General features: G+C 41.4%; 1 protein-coding gene across 1 annotated transcript in view; it reads left to right on the plus strand.

The window, feature by feature from the left end:
- Positions 1-19833, plus strand: part of Pla2r1 (phospholipase A2 receptor 1) — a 128641-nt gene that overhangs the window by 36058 nt on the left and 72750 nt on the right. The window contains exons 7-8 of the mRNA XM_051167079.1: positions 13981-14175; positions 16328-16485. Of these exons, the coding sequence (XP_051023036.1) occupies positions 13981-14175; positions 16328-16485 (353 nt within the window). The remainder of the gene's footprint in view (positions 1-13980; positions 14176-16327; positions 16486-19833) is intronic.

Raw genomic sequence — 19833 nt, forward strand, 5'->3', positions numbered from 1 at the left:
ACAGCATGAGTCAAGCAAAGGATTCTGTCTTTTTTTTTTTTTCTTTTTTTTTTTTTTTTTCTTTTAAAGATTTTCACTCTTTCATCATTCTGCATTAGAAACCCAAAGTATGCTTTCTTTTATAGTTTTGAGTTTTTATCTGTGGGATTCCTCAAACTTAAAGGTAAAAGAAAATAACTTAGTAGTACTTTTTTATTATGTGGGTTTTCTTTCTAACATAAGAGTTGCACATGATAATAGCATGCAGTGTGTTGTGGTCTGAATACGTGTCGTGCAATGACCAGCATATCCATTATTTCAAACATTATCACTTCTTTGCGGTGAGACCATTCAAACGCCTCTCTTTGATCTAGTTCAACATTACAAGGCACCGTTTAAACTCTGGTCACTTGGTATACAACACAACTCCAGCCCTCTGCTGAGAAGTGTCTACTACATTTCAAATTTCAAATATTAGTAATGTGCTCCCCCCCCCATTTAAATAGCAAACAAAATTAGGGTGATATTTAAGGCAACAAATACCTGGTTATAATCTAGAATAATGTAATCTAGTCTAACTCTACCATTTTCACAATTTTTTATTCATCTGCATGTATGAGTGTGGCCATGACATATGTGTGGACAGTGGACAGTGTATGTGCAAGGGGTATGCACGTGGTGTATGTGCAAGTATGTATGGATGTGCATACCCATCCAAACATACTGAGGCCAGAGGAGAACGTCAGCTGTCCTGACCTTCCACTCTGCCTTATTCTCTTTAGGCAGGATCTTGTGTCGAACCTGGAGATAGACTGCCAGTCAGCGAGCCATAACAATCCTCTCTCTGCAGCCCCCTCCCATGCTACCATCATAGACACACCCACAAGCGAGCATAACCACACCTGGCTTGTTACATGGGCTTTGAGGATTTGAACTTCTATACTCAGGCTTGAACAGCAAGCACTCTTGCTCACTGAGCCATCTTCTCAGCCCTAATTATACCTACTTTTGGTATCTGTTACCCATTTATTTTCTTTGGGAATTGCTACTTTAACTCAAAAGACTAAATAACAACAAAACCAGTTTGTTTTTTTTTTTTTTTTTAAAGAATCATTACGAGAATAATTTGAAACAGTTCTAGATTTTAAAATACACGGACTCGTAATTTGTAAATATTGCCTCTACCACTTGGGTTCTAACTTATTTTTTTATCCAATGGCAGCTGACCCTGGCAGTGTTGGAGAACTGGGCATAGCACGTGGGAAGAAAGAATCACCACTCATATTTTTTATGTAGTCACTTTTCCATTATTTTAAGTATTTGCTAGAATTGCTCTAGCTGTTATGGTTGTTTCCTTTGTGTTTTGTTCCTTCCTTCTTTATATCTCCATTTCTTCTTTCATCATTCACTTGTTTTTTGTTTTCTCACTCTCTCCTGCCACGTTTATTTTCTTCTGTTTGACTGGCTACTCTCATCAATGGGTCTAGTTAATGAATTGGTCTGATAATTTACTCCAGTAGTGTCACCCTGTGTTTCTGAGCTGCAAGGGATCTGTTTTTACTAAATAACACATTAAAAAATAAAATTTTAATGTGCTTGTTGGGTACAAAAATTGATAAGTGTACAAAAGTACACATTGTTAATTTGAATCAGGTTAAATATACCTATGATCTTAAATATTAATCATATGTATATATAAAATGAATATATATATATATATATATTCAAAGTATATTCTGTAGTAATCAGGTTGCTGAATTAGATGGTAGCTTTAAAGTTTTTTTTTTTTTTAAAGAGTTCCTGGCACTGTTTTCCATAATGGCCACACTAATTCACATTCTCATCAATGTGTGAGGGTTCCCCTTCCTCTACACCCTTGCAGTATGTATTATCTTTAGTCTTTTTGACAATAGCCATTCTTCCTAGGATGAGGTGATATCTTGTTTAAACAGTATTTTCCAAAGGAATAGTGATAGAGAAACTTTTTATACCTGCTGCTTATTGGTATATCTTCTTTTGAGAACTACAGTTTATATCCATTACTCAATTTTGGGTCTGATTATTGGAGGGTTCGCTGTTTTTATTTGTTTGTTGGGCCGGTTTCCATGTAACCCAGGCTGACCTCACCTCACCATGTAACGCCATATGACTTTGAACTCTTGATTCTCCTGCCTCCACGCCAAATGCTGGGATGACAGGGATGTGCCACCATGTCAAAGCTGGGATTTTGCTGTTGAGCTTTGGAGTCCCTTGTATATTCTATATACCAAGCCCTTGTCAGGTGTGTTGTCTGAAAATATGTCTCATATATATTGTGTCTTCATTCTTTTGGTTTTTCTTTTTTCTTTACTATGAAGAAGCTTTTTAGTTTGGCAGTATTCATTTGTCTGATATACTTTTCATTGCTGTGCCTTGGCACCTTTTTGTTCAAAAAGGGCCTCACCCATTTCACTATCCTGAAGTAGTCCCCCTTTCTATTCAAATAGTTTCACAATTTAAGGTCTTTACGTAAATTATGAATTCATCTTTATTTAATTTTTGCAAATGCTGAACTATTTTTACTGTTCCACATTTGGATAACTCATCTCTCTAGCACCATTTATTGAAAACGACTTCTCTTTCTCCAAGCAGTGTTCTTATGACGTGTGCTGAAGATCATTTGCTGTAATGTGTGGGCCTCACTTCTCAGTTCCCTCTCCTGTCCCACTGGTCACTGTGTCTGTCTTCATGCCAATCCCATACTCTGTTAAATGCTAGCTTTTGTAGCATGTTGCAAAGTCAAATTTTGTTCTCTGTTACCTAGAGTGGTTTTTACTATTTGAGGGATGTGTAGTTCCAGATAGGATTGAGACTTGGCTTTTTTTAGTTCTATAAAAAACATCATTAGTATTTTGATAGGAATTTCAGTGACAGTATAAATCACATCAGGTACTGTGAGCAGAACATTTTAAAAATAGTGATTCTTGAGCACTCCCCCATGCCCTCTGCCTCGGGATCCTGTCTCCATGCCGAAATTACCCTGACGGTTTTTCAAGATGGCGGTGAGCAGTGTGGACCGCGTTTGGAGGCTCCAGTGAACAATTCAGGGAATTGCACAGATTTCTGAGCCAGGAACACCGAGGTCCGAACATCACGGCAGCGGGAGTGCTCCACGGTTCGGAGGGACCAGGGTGTGGAGGACCTGCGTGCCCCTGCACACGGGAGGAGCGTGGACTTTCTCTGATCGGAGCAGCAGCGGCAGAGGCAGCAGCACCAGCGGCCCCAGAGTCCCGGGTACTGGCCCAGCCCAGCAAGCAATTCTGCCCAAGGCACTAACTCAGCTTCGGCCACAGCTCCCCTGCTGTGGCGCAGGCTTAGTTGAGCGTGCAGCTCCACGCTAGGCAGCACCTCAGCTCAGCGGCAGCTCCCCTGCGGTGACACAGTCTGGGCGGAGCGCTTGGTTCCAAAACAGGCGCTAACTCAGAGCAGCCGCAGTTCTCCTGCTGTGGCGCAGGCTTAGCCAAGCACTCAGTTCCACCCTAGGCGCCACCTCAGCTCAGCGGCAGCTTCCCTGCAGTGACACAGTCTGGGCAGAGCACTTGGTTCCACCATTGGTGCTAACTCAGAACAGCTGCAGGTCTCCTGCTGTGGCGCAGGCTTGGTGGAGTGCGCAGTTCCATCCTAGGCACCACCTCAGCTCAGCGGCAGCTCCCCTGCGGTGACACAGTCTGGGCGGAGCACTTGGTTGAACCACAGGCGCTAACTCAGAGCAGCCGCAGTTCTCCTGCTGTGGCTCAGGCTGGACAGAGCTCTCGGTTCCACCTGCTCTAAGACTCTGGTTGGACACAGTGTGCAGTTTGAATCCAGAGTTCCTGGCTGAGATTGGTAGTCAGTTCGGGCCCTGAGTCAATAACTGACCACAGCACGCACTTTGGGCCAAAAGGCCCTAGCGGAGCTTGGTGCGTAGTCCCAGCCCAAAAATTTTGGCTGGACCCTGTGCGCATTTTGGGCCCAGAATCCCTAGCTGAGCTCGGCAGACGGTTCAGGCCCTGAGAATCTAGCTGAGTTCAGCCCGTGGTTCAGGCCCAGTGTTCCTGGCTGGACTTGGCAGGGAACACAGAAGGCTGTGGATACCTTGGCCTGACCCAATGCTCATTCAGAGACCCAGAACAATTGCAGAATCCACAGCACAGGGGGGCTGAAGATCACTGGCTGTGAGAGACCAGAACAACAGGGATAACCTCCTAACATCCACACCAGTGAAGCTTTGAGCTCCCAGCCTAGGGAAATCGTGAGAAAATAAGTGAATCTATCGTCAGACACCCTCCATCCAATTCTGGAAGCTACCCAACAAAAACAAAAACGGCAAGATGTCTAAAGGACAACGAAAAATCATACGCAAAAAAACCCAAAACAACATGGCGTCTCCAGTTTCCAGCTATCCCAAAGAAAACAAACCAGAGAACTCAAATACAATGGAAATACAAGAAAATGACCTCAAATCCTTAGTAATGAGGATGATAATGGAGGAAACAAATAAAATTCGTAATCAAATGCAGGAAGACGCAGACAAACAGGTGAGAGACATAAAAGAAGCACATAGAGTGGAACTGAAAAAATTGCAGGAAAATGCAAACAACCAGATGAAAGAAAGAAATAAAACGGTTCAAGCTCTGAAGACCTATAAAGAGGCAATGGAAGAAACTCAGGAATACACAAAAAATCAGATGAAAGAAATCAAAAAATCAGTTCAAGATCTGAAAATGAAAATGGATTCAATGATAAACACACAGACAGAAGAAAAACGAGAACGGGAGACCTGAGAGAAGAAGGCGAGCAACACAGAGGTGAGCTTCTCTAACAGAATCCAAGAGATGGAAGAACGAATCTCAGGTCTAGAAGATACAATCACAGATATTGAATCAACCATTAAAGAAAATGCCAAATCTGGAAAACTCCTGACACAAAACATCCAAGAAATTAAGGACACCATGAAAAGAAGAAATTTGAGGATAATAGGCATTGAAGAAAGAGAAGACATCAGACTCCAGGGCCCAGAAACTATTCTCAACAAAATCATAGAAGAAAATTTCCCCAATCTAAAGAAAGAAATGCCTATAAACATACAAGAGGCCTACAGAACACCAAATAGAATTGACCAGAAAAGAAAAACTGCCCGCCACATAATATTCAAAACACAAAACATGCAGAACAAAGAAAAAATATTAAAAGCTGCAAGGGAAAAGGGCCAAATAACATTTAATGGTAAACCTATCAGAATTACACCCGACTTCTCAGCAGAGACCATAAAAGCCAGAAGGGCCTGGACAGAGATCCTGCAAACCCTAAGAGACCACAGATGCCAGGCCAGACTACTTTACCCAGCAAAATTATCAATAACCATTGATGGAGAAAACAAAATATTCCATGACAAAAACAAATTCAAACAGTACCTATCCACAAATCCAGCTTTACAGAAGGTACTAGAAGGAAAACTCCATCCCAAAGCGTCAAGCTCCAACCAAAACTACCCAGGAAACAGATAACTATCCCATGGCAAAAACACAACTACACAAACGCTCGACTGGAAACAACATCAAAATTAAGACTCTTAACAGTCACTGGTCATTAATATCTCTCAACATCAATGGCCTCAATTCTCCAATAAAAAGACACAGACTAACTGAATGGGTACATAAACAAGATCCAACATTCTTTTGCATTCAAGAAACACTTTTCACCCATAATGAAAGGCATTACCTCAGGGTAAAAGGTTGGAAAAAAATATTCCAAGCAAATGGTCACAAGAAGCAAGCAGGCATAGCCATTTTAGTATCCAACAAAATAGACTTTCAACCAAAATTAATCAAAAGGGATGAGGAAGGACACTTCATACTCATCAAAGGTAAAGTCAACCAAGATGACATCACAATTCTGAACATCTATGCTCCCAATACAAGGGCACTCACATTTGTAAAAGATCTCCTAAAAAAGCTTAAACCACACATCGATCCCCACACAATAATAGTGGGAGACTTCAACACCCCACTCTCACTGAAGGATAAGTCATTGAAACAGAAACTAAGCCGAGAAATAACATCATTAACCAATGCCATGGGTCAAATGGATCTAACAGATATCTATAGAACCTTTCACCCAAACAAGAAAGAATACACCTTCTTCTCTGCACCCCATGGAACCTTCTCCAAAATTGATCACATCATAGGTCACAAAGCAAGCCTCAATAGATACAAGAGGATTGAAATAATACCTTGTATCCTATCAGATCACCATGCTCTTAGGCTGTAATTCAACAACAACAGAAATAACAAAAAGCCTACATGTACATGGAAACTAAACAACTCTCTGCTAAATGACACCTGGGTCAGGGAAGAAATTAAGAAAGAAATCAAGGAGTTTCTAAAATTCAATGAAAATGAAGAAACAACATACCCAAATTTGTGGGATACATTGAAAGCAGTGCTAAGAGGAAAATTCATAGCACTAAGTGCCTTTAAAAAGAAATTGGAAACATCGCACATAAGCATCTTAACAACACAACTGGAAGCCCTAGGAAAAAAAGAAGCAGAAACACCCAAGAGGAGTAGACGCCTGGAAATAATCAAACTCGGGGCTGAAATTAACAAATTAGAAACTAAGAAAACAGTCCAAAGAATCAACAAAACCAAAAGCTGGTTCTTTGAGAAAATCAACAAGATAGACAGACCATTAGCCAAACTAACTAAAAGGCAGAGAGACAGTATTGAAATCAACAAAATCAGAAATGAAAAGGGAGACATAACAACAGACACTGAAGAAATTCAAAGAATCATAAGATCCTACTTTGAAGGCATATACGCCACAAAATTTGAAAATCTAAGGGAAATGGATGATTTTCTTGATCAATTTCACTTGCCAAAGTTGAATGAAGAACAGATAAACAAGCTAAATAGTCCCATTTCCCCTACGGAAATAGAAGCAATCATCGATGGTCTCCCAACCAAAAAAAGCCCAGGGCCAGATGGTTTCAGTGCAGAATTCTACCAGACCTTCAAGGGCGAGCTAATACCGATACTCTTCAAGCTACTCCAAAAGATAGAAATGGATGGAAAATTACCAAATTCATTCTATGAGGCCATAGTCTCATTGATACCTAAACCTCACAAAGACTCAACAAAGAAAGAGAATTTCAGACCAATTTCTCTTATGAACATAGATGCAAAAATACTAAATAAAATACTTGCAAAACGAATACAGGAACACATCAAAGATATCATTCATCATGACCAAGTAGGCTTCATTCCAGGCATGCAGGGATGGTTTAATATACGGAAATCCATCAATGTAATCCACCATATAAACAAACTGAAAATAAAAAACCACATGATCATCTCCTTGGATGCAGACAAAGCATTTGATAAAATTCAACACCCATTCATGTTTCAAGTTTTAGAGAGATCGGGGATACAAGGCACTTTCCTCAACATAATAAAGGCTATATACAGCAAGCCAATAGCCAAAATCAAAGTAAATGGTGAGATACTCAAGGAAATTCCTCTAAAATCGGGAACAAGGCAAGGCTGCCTACTCTCTCCATATCTCTTCAATATAGTACTCGAAGTTCTAGCCAGAGCAATAAGACAACAAAGGGACATCAAGGGTATCCAAATGGGAAAGGAGGAAGTCAAATTATCCCTATTTGCAGATGATATGATAGTGTACATAAGTGACCCTCGATATTCCACCAGAGAACTCCTAAAGCTGATAAACACCTTCAGCAAATTGGCTGGATACAAAATTAACTCAAAAAAGTCTGTAGCCTTCCTATACACAAATGACAAGCTTGCAGAGGAAGAAATTAGGAAAACCACACCCTTCACATTAGCCACAAGCAATATAAAATATCTAGAAGTTACCCTAACTAAGCAAGTGAAGGATTTGTATGAAAAAAATTTCAAAACTCTGAAGAAAGAGATTGAAGATGACCTGAGAAGATGGCATGATCTTCCTTGCTCCTGGATTGGGAGAATTAACATAGTAAAAATGGCCATCCTACCAAAAGCAATCTACAGATTCAATGCAATCCCTATCAAAATACCTACACAATTTTTTAAAGACATTGAAAGTTCAATTCTGAACTTCATATGGAAAAACAAAAAACCCAGAATAGCTAAAACAATCTTGTACAATAAAAGGTGCTCCGGAGGAATCTCCATACCTGATCTCAAACTGTACTATAAAGCAATAGTAATTAAAACAGCATGGTACTGGCACAGCAACAGGCTGGTTGATCAGTGGAATCGAATCGAAGACCCAGATATGAATCCACACACATATGGTCACTTGATTTTTGACAAAGAAGCCAAATCCATTCAATGGAAAAAGGATAGCATCTTCAACAAATGGTGCTGGTCTAACTGGAGGTCTATGTGTAAAAAAATGAAACTGGACCCATATTTGTCACCTTGCACAAAACTCAAATCCAAGTGGATTAAAGACCTCAACATAAAACCAGAGACACTAAGCCACTTAGAGGAAAAAGTGGGAAAGAGCCTGGAACATATTGGCACAGGAGACAACTTCCTGAACAGAACACCAACGGCCCAGGCCTTAATGTCAACAATTAATAAATGGGACCTCATGAGGCTGAGAAGCTTCTGTAAGGCAGGAGACACTGTCAAGAGAACAAAGCGACAGCCTACAGACTGGGAAAAAATCTTCACCAACCCTACATCTGACAAAGGTCTAATATCCAAAATATATAAAGAACTCAAGAAATTAAACACCACCAAACCGAATAACCCAATTGAGAAATGGGGCTTGGAACTAAACAGAGAATTCTCAACAGAGGAGTATCACATGGCTGAGAAACACTTAAAGAGATGCTCAACCTCCTTAGTCATCAGGGAAATGCAAATCAAAACAACTCTGAGATTCCATCTTACACCCATCAGAATGGCTAAGATCAAAAACTCAAGCGACACCACATGCTGGCGAGGATGTGGGGAGAGAGGAACACTCCTTCATTGCTGGTGGGAATGCAAACTAGTACAGCCACTTTGGAAATCTATCTGGTGCTATCTCAGAAAAATGGGAATAGGGCTTCCTCAAGACCCAGCTGTTCCACTCCTTGGAATATACCCAGAAGATGCTCCAGCACACAACAAGAAAATTTGCTCAACCATGTTCATAGCAGCCTTATTCATAATAGCCAGAACATGGAAACAGCCTAAGTGTCCCTCAGTAGAAGAGTGGATAAAGAAACTGTGGTACATATACACTATGGAATACTACTCAGCTATTAAAAACAAGGAATTCCTGAAATTTGTGGATAAATGGATTGAGCTAGAAATGATCATAATGAGTGAGTTAACCCAGAAGCAGAAAGAATCAAATGGTATATACTCACTTATATCTGCATACTAGCCCAAGGGGCATGTCCCACAAAAGCCTTCACTTACCAGGAAACTGGGACAGAGGGGAGGGCATCCTATTGGGACTCTAAATGAGAGACGCATGGGAGAATAGCAAAATAAAAGGATACAGAGGGTCCTAGAAATCTACAAGTAGAACAATATGATAGGCAGATTTGGGCCCAGGGGTCCCGGTCAAACTAAGGCACCAGCCAAGGACAATACAGGAGGTAAACTTTAAACCCCTTCCCAGATCTAGCCAATGGTCAGAATATTCTCCACAGTTGAGTGGAGAGTGTGATATGACTTTCTCACGTACTCTGGTGCCTCACATTTGACCATGTCCCCTGGAGGGGGAGACCTGGTGGCACTCAGAGGAAGGACAGCTGGTAGCCAAGAAGAGACTTGATACCCTATGAGAATATACAGGGGGAGGTAATCCCCCTCAGGAACAGTCATAGGGGAGGGGAATAATGGGAAAATGGGGGGGGGGGAATGGGAGGATACAAGGGATGGGATAAACATTGAGATGTAACAAGAATAAATTAATTTAAAAAAAATAGTGATTCTTTCAATCCATGCACAATGAATACCTTTTCAATGTTTATATTCTCTTTAATTTTTCATTAGTGTTTCACAAACTTCATTACAGAGATTTTTTTTTTAACTCTTTGGTTAAATTTAGTCCTAGAATTTTTTCTTATTCTACTTTTCTGTTATTGTAAATAGGTTTCATTTCTATATCAGACAACTCACTGTCAGCATACAGCAACAGTCCTGACTTTTGTTTTTCTTTTTTTGTTTTTTCAAGACAGGGTTTCTCTGTGTAGCCCTGGGTGGCCTGGAACTCATCTGTAGACTAGGCTGGCCTGGAACTCACAGAGATCCATCTATCTCTGCCTCCCAAGTGCTGGGATTAAAGACGTGAGCTACCACACCTGGCCCAAGAGACCTGGCTTTTGATGTGTTGTATCCTGCAACCTTGAATTCATTTGTTATTTCTAATAGTTGGAGGGTCTCTGTATAAGACGATGGCATCTACACACAGTGACAAAGTTGAATCCTCTTCCCCAATTTGAACGCTCTTGGTTTCCTTCTTTTACGTGATTGCTTTGGTGAGGACTCTCGGAACTGTTGGACAAAGTAGTTACAGCGGGCATCCTTGCGACAGAATGCAAGGAGGAAGCTTTCAGCTTTTCTCTGTTTAGATTTCTATGAAGCATTTCTTTAAAAAACAATAAAGTGTCTCTAGGTTCAAGCCTAAGCACCACATTCACCAGAAGGTAGAAGCAGGAGGGTCAGAGCGTAAGGTGATAGCCTTGCTAAGAGTTCCAGGCCAGCCTAGACCATAGGAGGCCTGGTATTTAACACCACCACTAATAACAACATGCCATAATACTCCTAAATGTAGGGTAGAGGGAGGAAACAAGAGGTATTGAAAATATTACCCCAAATAGAAAAACTTTAAAAAATAAATTTTCATGAATATATGAAGGGAAATTTTTAAAAAAGCATAAAAGTGTAGGGAAAGTTTTAAAAGACCAATTCCAATATCAGAGGAAGAAAGAGGAGATACCGGGGTGACTACTTTCTGAATTTCCAGACGTTGGCCACTGCCAGTTACAAGTGGAGGGGCTGGATGGCTGAACTTGAAGACTCTTGACCTGTGTTGTTGTTGTTGTTAGTCTGGCTAAGGGTTTGCCTATTGTGTTTGAAGAATTCCGGTACACTGTTTCACTGACCTTCTGTATTTTTTTATCTCCATTTCATTCATTTTTTACTCTGCTCTTCATTATTTCTTTCCCTCTGCTAATTTGGAGTTTGGTTTGTTCTTGCTTTTCTGACCGTTGGAGGTGCAGCAAGGGAATGGGCCTAGTGCTGAGCTGTTTGAGTCTTTTCTACCTTTCACAAGTAAGCAGATGATTGCAGTGCACTTCCCCATTCACGCCGGGCTTGCTTTAGGCCATACATTTTGGCACATTGAATCTCTATTCGCACCTGTTTCAAAAGAATTTTTTAAATACTTTCTTGACTGATTCTTTGATTCATTGACCATTCACAAGTAAACTGTTTAATTTCCATGTGTTACTATAGCTTCCTCTTTCTTGTCTCTGAATTCTAGTTTTATTGCATTGTGTTGAAATAAAAAATAACTTGGTGTGATATCAGTTTTTGTCCATTTTGTTGAGGTTTGTCTTGTGGCCAGGCACGTTAACTGTCATGGAGAATAATTTACGCCGATGAAGAAAAACGTGAAGCAGGCAGCTGTTGGAATGTTCTGTAGGTGTTGTAGGGCCTTTAGACCAGGGGTGCAACTTGACTCTGCAATTGCTTGGTTGGCTTACTGTGTGCATCACCAACTATGAAGAGTAAATTCCCAACTACTACTGTATTGGAGTCTGTCTCTTCCTTTAAGTCCACTAATGTTTGCCTTGTGTATTTTTTCTTTTTCAAACTTAATGAGCTTCTATAAAGCAGCTGTTTTAAATTCTCTGGGAGCTCCCCCAGACTGATTACTAGCTAGTCCGCTTCTAGAACCTTCTTTTGAGTACTAGGTGCAGGCATGGTTTCTTGAAAACTCCCAATACTTATTACCATGTACCAGCATCTGCCCATCAAAAGATTGGCTGCTTATTTTGCTCTTCTTAGTCTGGTTTTGTTTGTACCCATCTTTCTAGAAATGCTAATCTGGATGCTTGTTTTCTCTGAGCCATTAGTCACCAAATGCTGCCCAAGTCCAGTTTGCTAAGAACTTGGTATTGCCACTCCTCTTAAGTGGCAAGCCAAGCCAGCTTTTACCCAAATGCAGTTCGTATGTTGTTCAAAAAGAACTAAGAGCATATCTAGAGAGAGAAGCATGGAGCCAGGGTAGACCAGATGCATCATTCACTTACCAACCCACTGTCACAAACTGAAGGATTCAGCCCAGTTGTGGGCAGAGTCATCAGGAATGGACTAAGTTGTACACACAGCCACCAGGCTGTGCTCCAATGCAAAGCCCAGTGCCCACCAGGCTGTGCTCCAATGCAAAGCCCGGTGTTGGATTCGACTTCCTGCTCTCTAGCAGATGGACTCCTGATCTCTGTCTTGCCTCCAAAGTTGGAAGGCTGGTACTGGCTACAGCCGTCTTCCTGGCCAAATGCAAGACTTAGCCCACAGTCACCAGTGTTACTGTAGGAGTTGCAGCGCTCTGCCTAGCATTGGTTCACCATGGGAGGCCTCACATCTCAGACTACACTTACTTCTGTCTTCTTCCCCTAAGAGGAGTTCTTGCTGTACTGTGCTGCTTGGAGGTTTTGAGGGTGAAAGGGACAACACAGGCATCTTTCCTTCCTGGGTTCTTCACCGTCTTCTCAATTTGTTATACTAGACGGAGCCACTATAGCATCTTGTCTGCTATCTTTAGCTCTTCTGAAGAAAGTCTGGTGACAATCAAGGGAGATGTCTTATTTCTTACTGATGGAGAGTGGAAACTGCACCACAGCCAGTATATTAGACAAGCCCTCTTCCGGCCCTCAACAGCATCTCACTCAGCTTCTCAGGGTTCAAAGCTCTCAGGTCCTACCACTCTTTCCATCTCAGAAATCCCCCTTTTAACTTTTTCCTTACATTGAGAGTGAATTTAGAATAAGTTGCTATTATTCATTTGTTTTGTTAGGTTAATAACCACTAACAATAGCTAAATGTTCCAACATTTTAAAGCTATGATTCAATTGAGGTCAATGTCCTAAAAGTCAGCTTGAAAGAACAAATTGTTTCTCGAAAAGTAATGAAATCATACTTAACTAAACCAGTTCTAAGGGAGACACTTGCTACCAATTAATAAAAATAGCCTCCCAAATGCAGTCAGCTGTCAGGGACATGCTCCCCAAAAGTAAGAGCTGAAACCCAACTTGCACAACAGCACCATCTCCTCAAGTGTCTAGAGCTTCATGACAATTGGCTCTGAGAAGCCTAATCCAGAGCTCACACCCATCCAGCGTGACGCAGATACCACAGTGACCTCAAGGGAACAATAAGATGAAACTTCATCATTGGTATTCTAAAGGGAACAAGCAGAATTTTAGGCTTTTTTAACTCAAGGATAAGTGTCTGCTCTACCTACCCATCCTGTATAAAATCCTTGGAATACCATTTAAATTATGTTCCATAACAGCCCTTGCATAATATAAAACATCTTTAAGTGAATAGACCAGCAAAATTCTCTCTCTCTCTCTCTCTCTCTCTCTCTCTCTCTCTCTCTCTCTCTCTCTCTCTCTCTCTCTCTGTGTGTGTGTGTGTGTGTGTGTGTGTATACACACTGGATAGCCACAGTGTGTACCGTGTGTGTGTGTACTGGGTGTGTGTGTGTACCATGTGTGTGTATACCATGTGTGTGTGTGTGTGTACCATGTGTGTGTGCCCAGTGCTTGTACAGTCCAGAAAAGATCTTTAGATCCTCTGGAACTGGAGTTACAGATGACTGTAAGCCACCATGTGGGTGCGATGAGTCAATTTTGTGTTTTACTTCCTAAAAGTGATCATTCTGACGGCAATTTATATAAAAAAAAGTGTTAAGTAATATTGGAAGTAATTGTGCAAATGGTTTTCTTTGTGTTGATTTACAAAGGGAAGGACTCCTGGAAATACCATGCCACTCACTGTGATCCTGACTGGACTCCCCTCAATGGCAAATGCTACAAACTTCAGAAAGAAGAAAAGACCTGGCATGAGGCTCTGAACTCTTGCCAGTCAAATGGCAGCATGTTGATGGATGTGACTTCATTAGCAGAGGTGGAGTTTCTTATAAACCTGCTTGGGGATGGTGAGTACCAAAGCCCTTTGATCTAAGACCTATGAAATAGTATAAGTTACTACTTTTAAATTAGAGTTAAAAAATTAATTAAACTACTTGAAAATGATTATGGTGTGTGTATATATATAGTGTATATATTACTATATAGGGATATATGGGGTATATACACACATGTATGTGTATATATATATATATATTCAGTTTCTTTTTAAAAATCCAGAAATACAATTCGCTGAATTTTTATAAGCCATATATTCAGAAGCTCTGTAACATATTCACATTTGTCAATATATTATATTATGTTTATACATATGAATATATATTAATATCTATATTAAGTGGTAACAACTGACCATGGGAGGCCCAACCCCTGCTGATGCATATACAACCCAACCCATACACCTAGGGCTCAGGAAATTTTATGGAAAAGACAACAGAAAGATTCTGAGAGCCAGAGGACCAGGGTGCCTGCTGTGAGACAGTGTCTCCTAGACGTGACAGGGAAGTCACACCCATGAGATCTTAACAACACAGTTGACTAAACAAGACCTGCATAATGACAACACCAGTTGACAGGCCAAAGCACACAGGGAACTCTCACGGGCCCCTGCCCCTAAATGAAGAGCTATCATCAATTAATGGCTACAGAGAGAGTTTTCTCTGGGCATGAGTCCCTGATAGGTTATTCAGTCCCGGGTGGTCAGCCCTAAATACATGCACATACGAGCAACGCTGAATGGACTCAATAGATTACATACATATACATGTAACAAGATAATTAAGGAAGAGAGATGATGACTTTGAGAGGGGCAGGAGGGCGCGGAGGAGGGATAACAATGAGGTAAACATAATACCCACACATTAAGTTCTCTAAGAAATAAAAAACATAAATAAACTAAAAAGGATCTTAAGGGGGATTGAAGTTTTAAAAAAAAAAGTCATCCTTTAGAGCCATCTTTGCAAACCCTGAACCTGTAAGTCAGCTTTGTGGCCACTGGATAGCCACAGTGTGCTATGCTCTCCTGACGGTAATTTCTTAGGTCTATAACTTAAAATAACTTATTTGACTTGGTGGTTTTCAGGCTGTGTGTATTACTCAGAGGTTCCAGGCTCCTGGGTCTCTCAACTTGACCCTCAGGGCAAGTTGGACCCCCCACCCCAGCCCCATGTCATACATTAGATGCGGAGTCTTCCTAAAAATCCTTCGTTTCCTTTCCTAGTGTTTAAAAATAAAACGCAAAACCAAAAATATTCCTGGGCTGTAGTTGGTGACCTTCGCAATGTTAGGTTTTAGTCTGCAAATGCAAATAATTCCATCATCTTCCCTAATCCTTTGCATTTGGGATTAAAAGAATACTGCAGCGTCCCCTGTATCAACAAGGGCACTTGACAGCCTCTCAGCTACCTGGGGTTCCTCACTGCACCTCCGCTGTCAGGCTTCCTTTGTATTTCTGGCAACCGCCCTGGTCTGTGTGAAAGCCTGAGAGAGTTTCTGCTTGCTTTATTGTGTGGGGCTCAGGGGGAGGGAGCGAAGAAAAGCATTCAAGTTACACTATGGTTAAATAAGTTGGGGGTGGTGGGGGTAGTGATGCTTTTAATGTTTCTCTGTCAAAATCCAATTAACCTCTTAGTTTTTCTTTTTCTCTCTGCAAGAGCAAAACTAGATATTTCAGGTCACTTTGCCCATAATGGAGGAGCCCCACATTGTGGAGCCCTGGGGCTCTGGCTGGCTCCAGGCAGTCTTTGTTTTAGGTTAAGCTCGCATTCTGCCTCTCTTGGAAGACCTATACCTGCATATTAGGTGGGTGGTGGGAAGGTGTTTAGACAGGCATTTCTTAGTGAGATTCAAACAAGATTTATATAACATAGAGAAAGAGAACACTAGGCATGGTGGCATATGCTTTTAATCCCCAGCATTCAGGGAGGCAGTGGCAGGGGGAATCACTGTGAGTTCGAGGCCAGCCTATACAAAATGAGTCTAGGGCAGCCATGGTTACACAGTGAAACCCTGTCTCCAGAAAAAAAGTAAAAAAGAAAAAAGAAAGAAAGATAGAAAAAAAGAAAGAAGAAATAAAGATAAACACACATGAAAGGGTATAGCTTACTAATAATCCGAGTGTGCCATAAAAATATGCAAATAATATCTTATAATTTTTTACAGAAAATGCAACAGAAACATGGATTGGTTTGAGTAGCAATAAAACTCCAGTTTCCTTTGGATGGTCCAACGGCTCCTCCGTCGTCTTCACTAACTGGCATCCTCTTGAGCCTCGAACTTTTCCAAACAGAAGAGAGCTGTGTGTCTCAGCAGAGCAGTCTGTAAGTTGGTTCATTTCATCAGTGATCAGTTTTGTGGCACTGATACTAAGGACCACTGTATCAGGGATTAGTGTCATGGCAGAGACCAAGAGAGGCACTTGCTGCACTTCATGGGGCTTCTGTGCCAGTTCCAGCACACATGGTAACAGCTATGGTCATCACGGAGGAAAGAGGGGCAAAGCTGGCATGGGAGCGGGAACTTCAGACAGGACAGGGATGGCAAGCCTCTCTGAACAGATGGCACTTAAGCTACGACTTCAAAAAAGCAAAACCCTTACCCCACAGAGAAAAATCATCCCAAGAAAAACCCAAAGATAGGCAAAGACCCAGAGAGATCGCTACTGCTTCCTACCTGAATGCCATGCAGATGCACACTGGTCTGAAGATTGGTGAAGATCTGCCATCTTAGATAGCCAAGCACGTGACCGGTAGTAAGGAGGTGATAGGACATGGGTCAAGGCGAGTACAAAAGTACTGGCTTGTATGCCAAGGTATAGCGTGCATTAAGGACACAATGGGGGAAATCTGACCCCTAAAATAACTGTGGTCGTAACATACAGAACATACCAGAGAGGGCAAAGCAGCAGCAGAGAAACAATTTGGTGCCTATTCCACGGTTGACCGAGAGTGAGGGCCGAGAAGAGAAAACCTTCATGTTTCAGATAACACGATTCATTCTTCAGAATTAGTTTAAATCCAAGCCATCTGAATAGTTTATTAAACATCTTAAACAAATACCCTCTCTTTGCTCAAACAGCTGCTGAGACCCCTGTAGGGCTTGATGGGTGACCTCATTTTTTCTAGCCACAGGACGACGTTGTGTCAAGTTTCCCCTAAGAAACAGCTCATTAAATGCTACTTAAGTAGCTTGACAAAGTAATTGTACCAACCAAACACGAAAATTTTCAAAGCACTTACTTTTGTGACATGTTTCACTTCTGAGACTTGCAGAAACATGTGCATTCATAATTATACCTGCTACCAGTGTGTGTCTGAGTGGCATTTGAGGAGGAAGCAGCAGCAATCTCTTTAGATGTCTGCCATGGGCCTAACTCCGCTGAAGCCTGGCACAGTCACAGGCGTTGATGATGTCTGAGTCGCTGGCTTTGATATAATTAAGATGACCTTCATTTCCTATTGCCTGGTGTGACTATTTCACTTACCATATTTACAGAAGGAAAGCTAACATTTGGATAGGGATTGTTTTAATTAGTGTATTTTCAGCGTACCCAGTAATGGGTTTATAATGACATTTTTGTTCAAACACATCACCTGCTTTGACCATATTCAGACCTCATTGCCCTACTGTCTCCTTCCTCTCATCACTGGTCCTCTCCCTCTTCCTCAACAGTCCCCCATCTCATGAGTGTGTGTGTGTGTGTGCGTGCGCACGCGCGTGTGCGTGTGTGCATGTGTGTGTATGCATGAGTGTCGAAAACCTAGGTTCCACATATGAGAGAAACATGGGATAGCTGTCTTTGTGTCCGGCTTATTTTCATTGTGCTTTCTAATTTCTGAATAGGGGTTAATTTTAAGAAAATGAGGACAGATATTGGTATTTGTGCCACCTGGCTTTTATATCAACTTGATACAAGGTAGAGTCATCTGAGATAAGAGATTCCCAATTGAGAAAATGCCTCCATAAGATCAGGCTATAGGCATTTTCTTAATTAGTGATTGATAGAGGAAGGCCCAACCCATTGTGGGTGGTGCCGTATCTGGGTTGGTGGTCCTGGATTCTATAAAAAAACAAGCTGAGCAAATCATAAGGAGCAAGCAAGTTAGCATCACCCCTCCATGGCCTCTGCATCAGCTCCTGCCTCCAGGTTCCTGCCCTGCCTAGTTCCTATCGTGACTTCCTTTGATGATGAACAGTGATATGGAAATATAAGCAAATTAAACTCTTTCCTCCCCAAATTGCTTTTGGTCATGGTGTTTCATCACAGCAATAGTAACCCTGCCTAAGACAATCTTGTTGGATAGCTCAGAGCAATAATGCTCTGAGGGGTTTTGTAGCACCCCATTTTTTTTGCAGCATATAAATTCCTAAAATAATAAGTATATGGAACATTGAAATTAACATTTATCTCAATCAAGTAGATCTCAGTATGAATATAACAGTTATTACATGATTAAGTAATTATGATCACTAACTTTACTTAAATCTAGCTAACACCTAAATTTGAAGGTAAGAGCTATCCATTCACACAAACTTTCAGCAGCTATGAAGCACTTATAGAATGACTGACACTGTCCTATAGCATGATGATTTTTCTGGAAGGTTCCACGGGGAGAGGCACACTGCTGCTCTTACCACTGAACATGTCAACCTTGACAAGCATTTCCCTGAAGGCCATTGAAGGACTCCATATCCCCCTAAAATTCTGAATACCAAAACACCACCTGAAATTTGAACTGAGTGGTTCTCACCTAAGGATCTGTTTGGAGTTAAGATTTCAAAGTCATCTGGGTAAATACTACTTTGATCTCTTAGCTGCTTTATCATTATCAGTAAGGGATTTGAGAGCACCTTTGGGCCAGTGGGTGGTAACCTTCCTAATGCTGTGACCCTTCAATACAGTTCTTCATGTTGTGGTGGCACTCAACCACCAAATGACTTTTGTTTCTACTTCATAACAGTAGTTTTGCTGCTGTTGTAAATCACCATATAAATATATGATATGCAGAGGATATCTAATATGTGACCCCAATGGGGTCATGAGGCACAGGCTGAGAACCACCGCTTTAGGCAGAAGTAAGAGAAGACTAAAGGAGTCTATAGGTAAAGAGGAAGCTGGAGCTGGGCGGTGCCTTGGTGGGTACAAAGTGCTTGCTCATGGCCATGAGGACTTAAGTTTGGATCTCTAATATACAAGTTGAACCTAGGCATGGCACCATGTCTACAACCCCAGCAGTGCAGAGGAGGGAAGAGACAGGTAGATCCTTGGAGCCACTGGCAAGCCAACCTAGCCAATTGGTCAGCCTCAGGTTCAATGAGAGGCACCCCCCCACACACACATACAAAATATACATATCTGTACACACATGAGCACGAACATGTATATTCATCATGCACGCAGCCAAAAAGAAAGAAAGAAGACAGAGAGAAAGAAAGGAAGGAAGGAGGGAGGGAGGAAAGAAAGAAAAAAGAAAGAAAAGAAAAGGAAGAAGGAAGAAAGAGAAGGGGTGGAGCAGGTCTGGGCACATCTATAATCCTAGCCCTAGTACTTCAGAAGCCAAGGCAGGAAGATTGGCAGGCTTAACCAAATCTAAACTGTGTAGTGAGTTCTAGGCCAGCCTGGAACTGTATAGTGAGACCCACTCTCAAAAAATAAAAATATTTGATTA

The sequence above is a fragment of the Acomys russatus genome, chromosome 24, assembly GCF_903995435.1.
Source record: "Acomys russatus chromosome 24, mAcoRus1.1, whole genome shotgun sequence".
Classification (NCBI taxonomy): domain Eukaryota; kingdom Metazoa; phylum Chordata; class Mammalia; order Rodentia; family Muridae; genus Acomys; species Acomys russatus.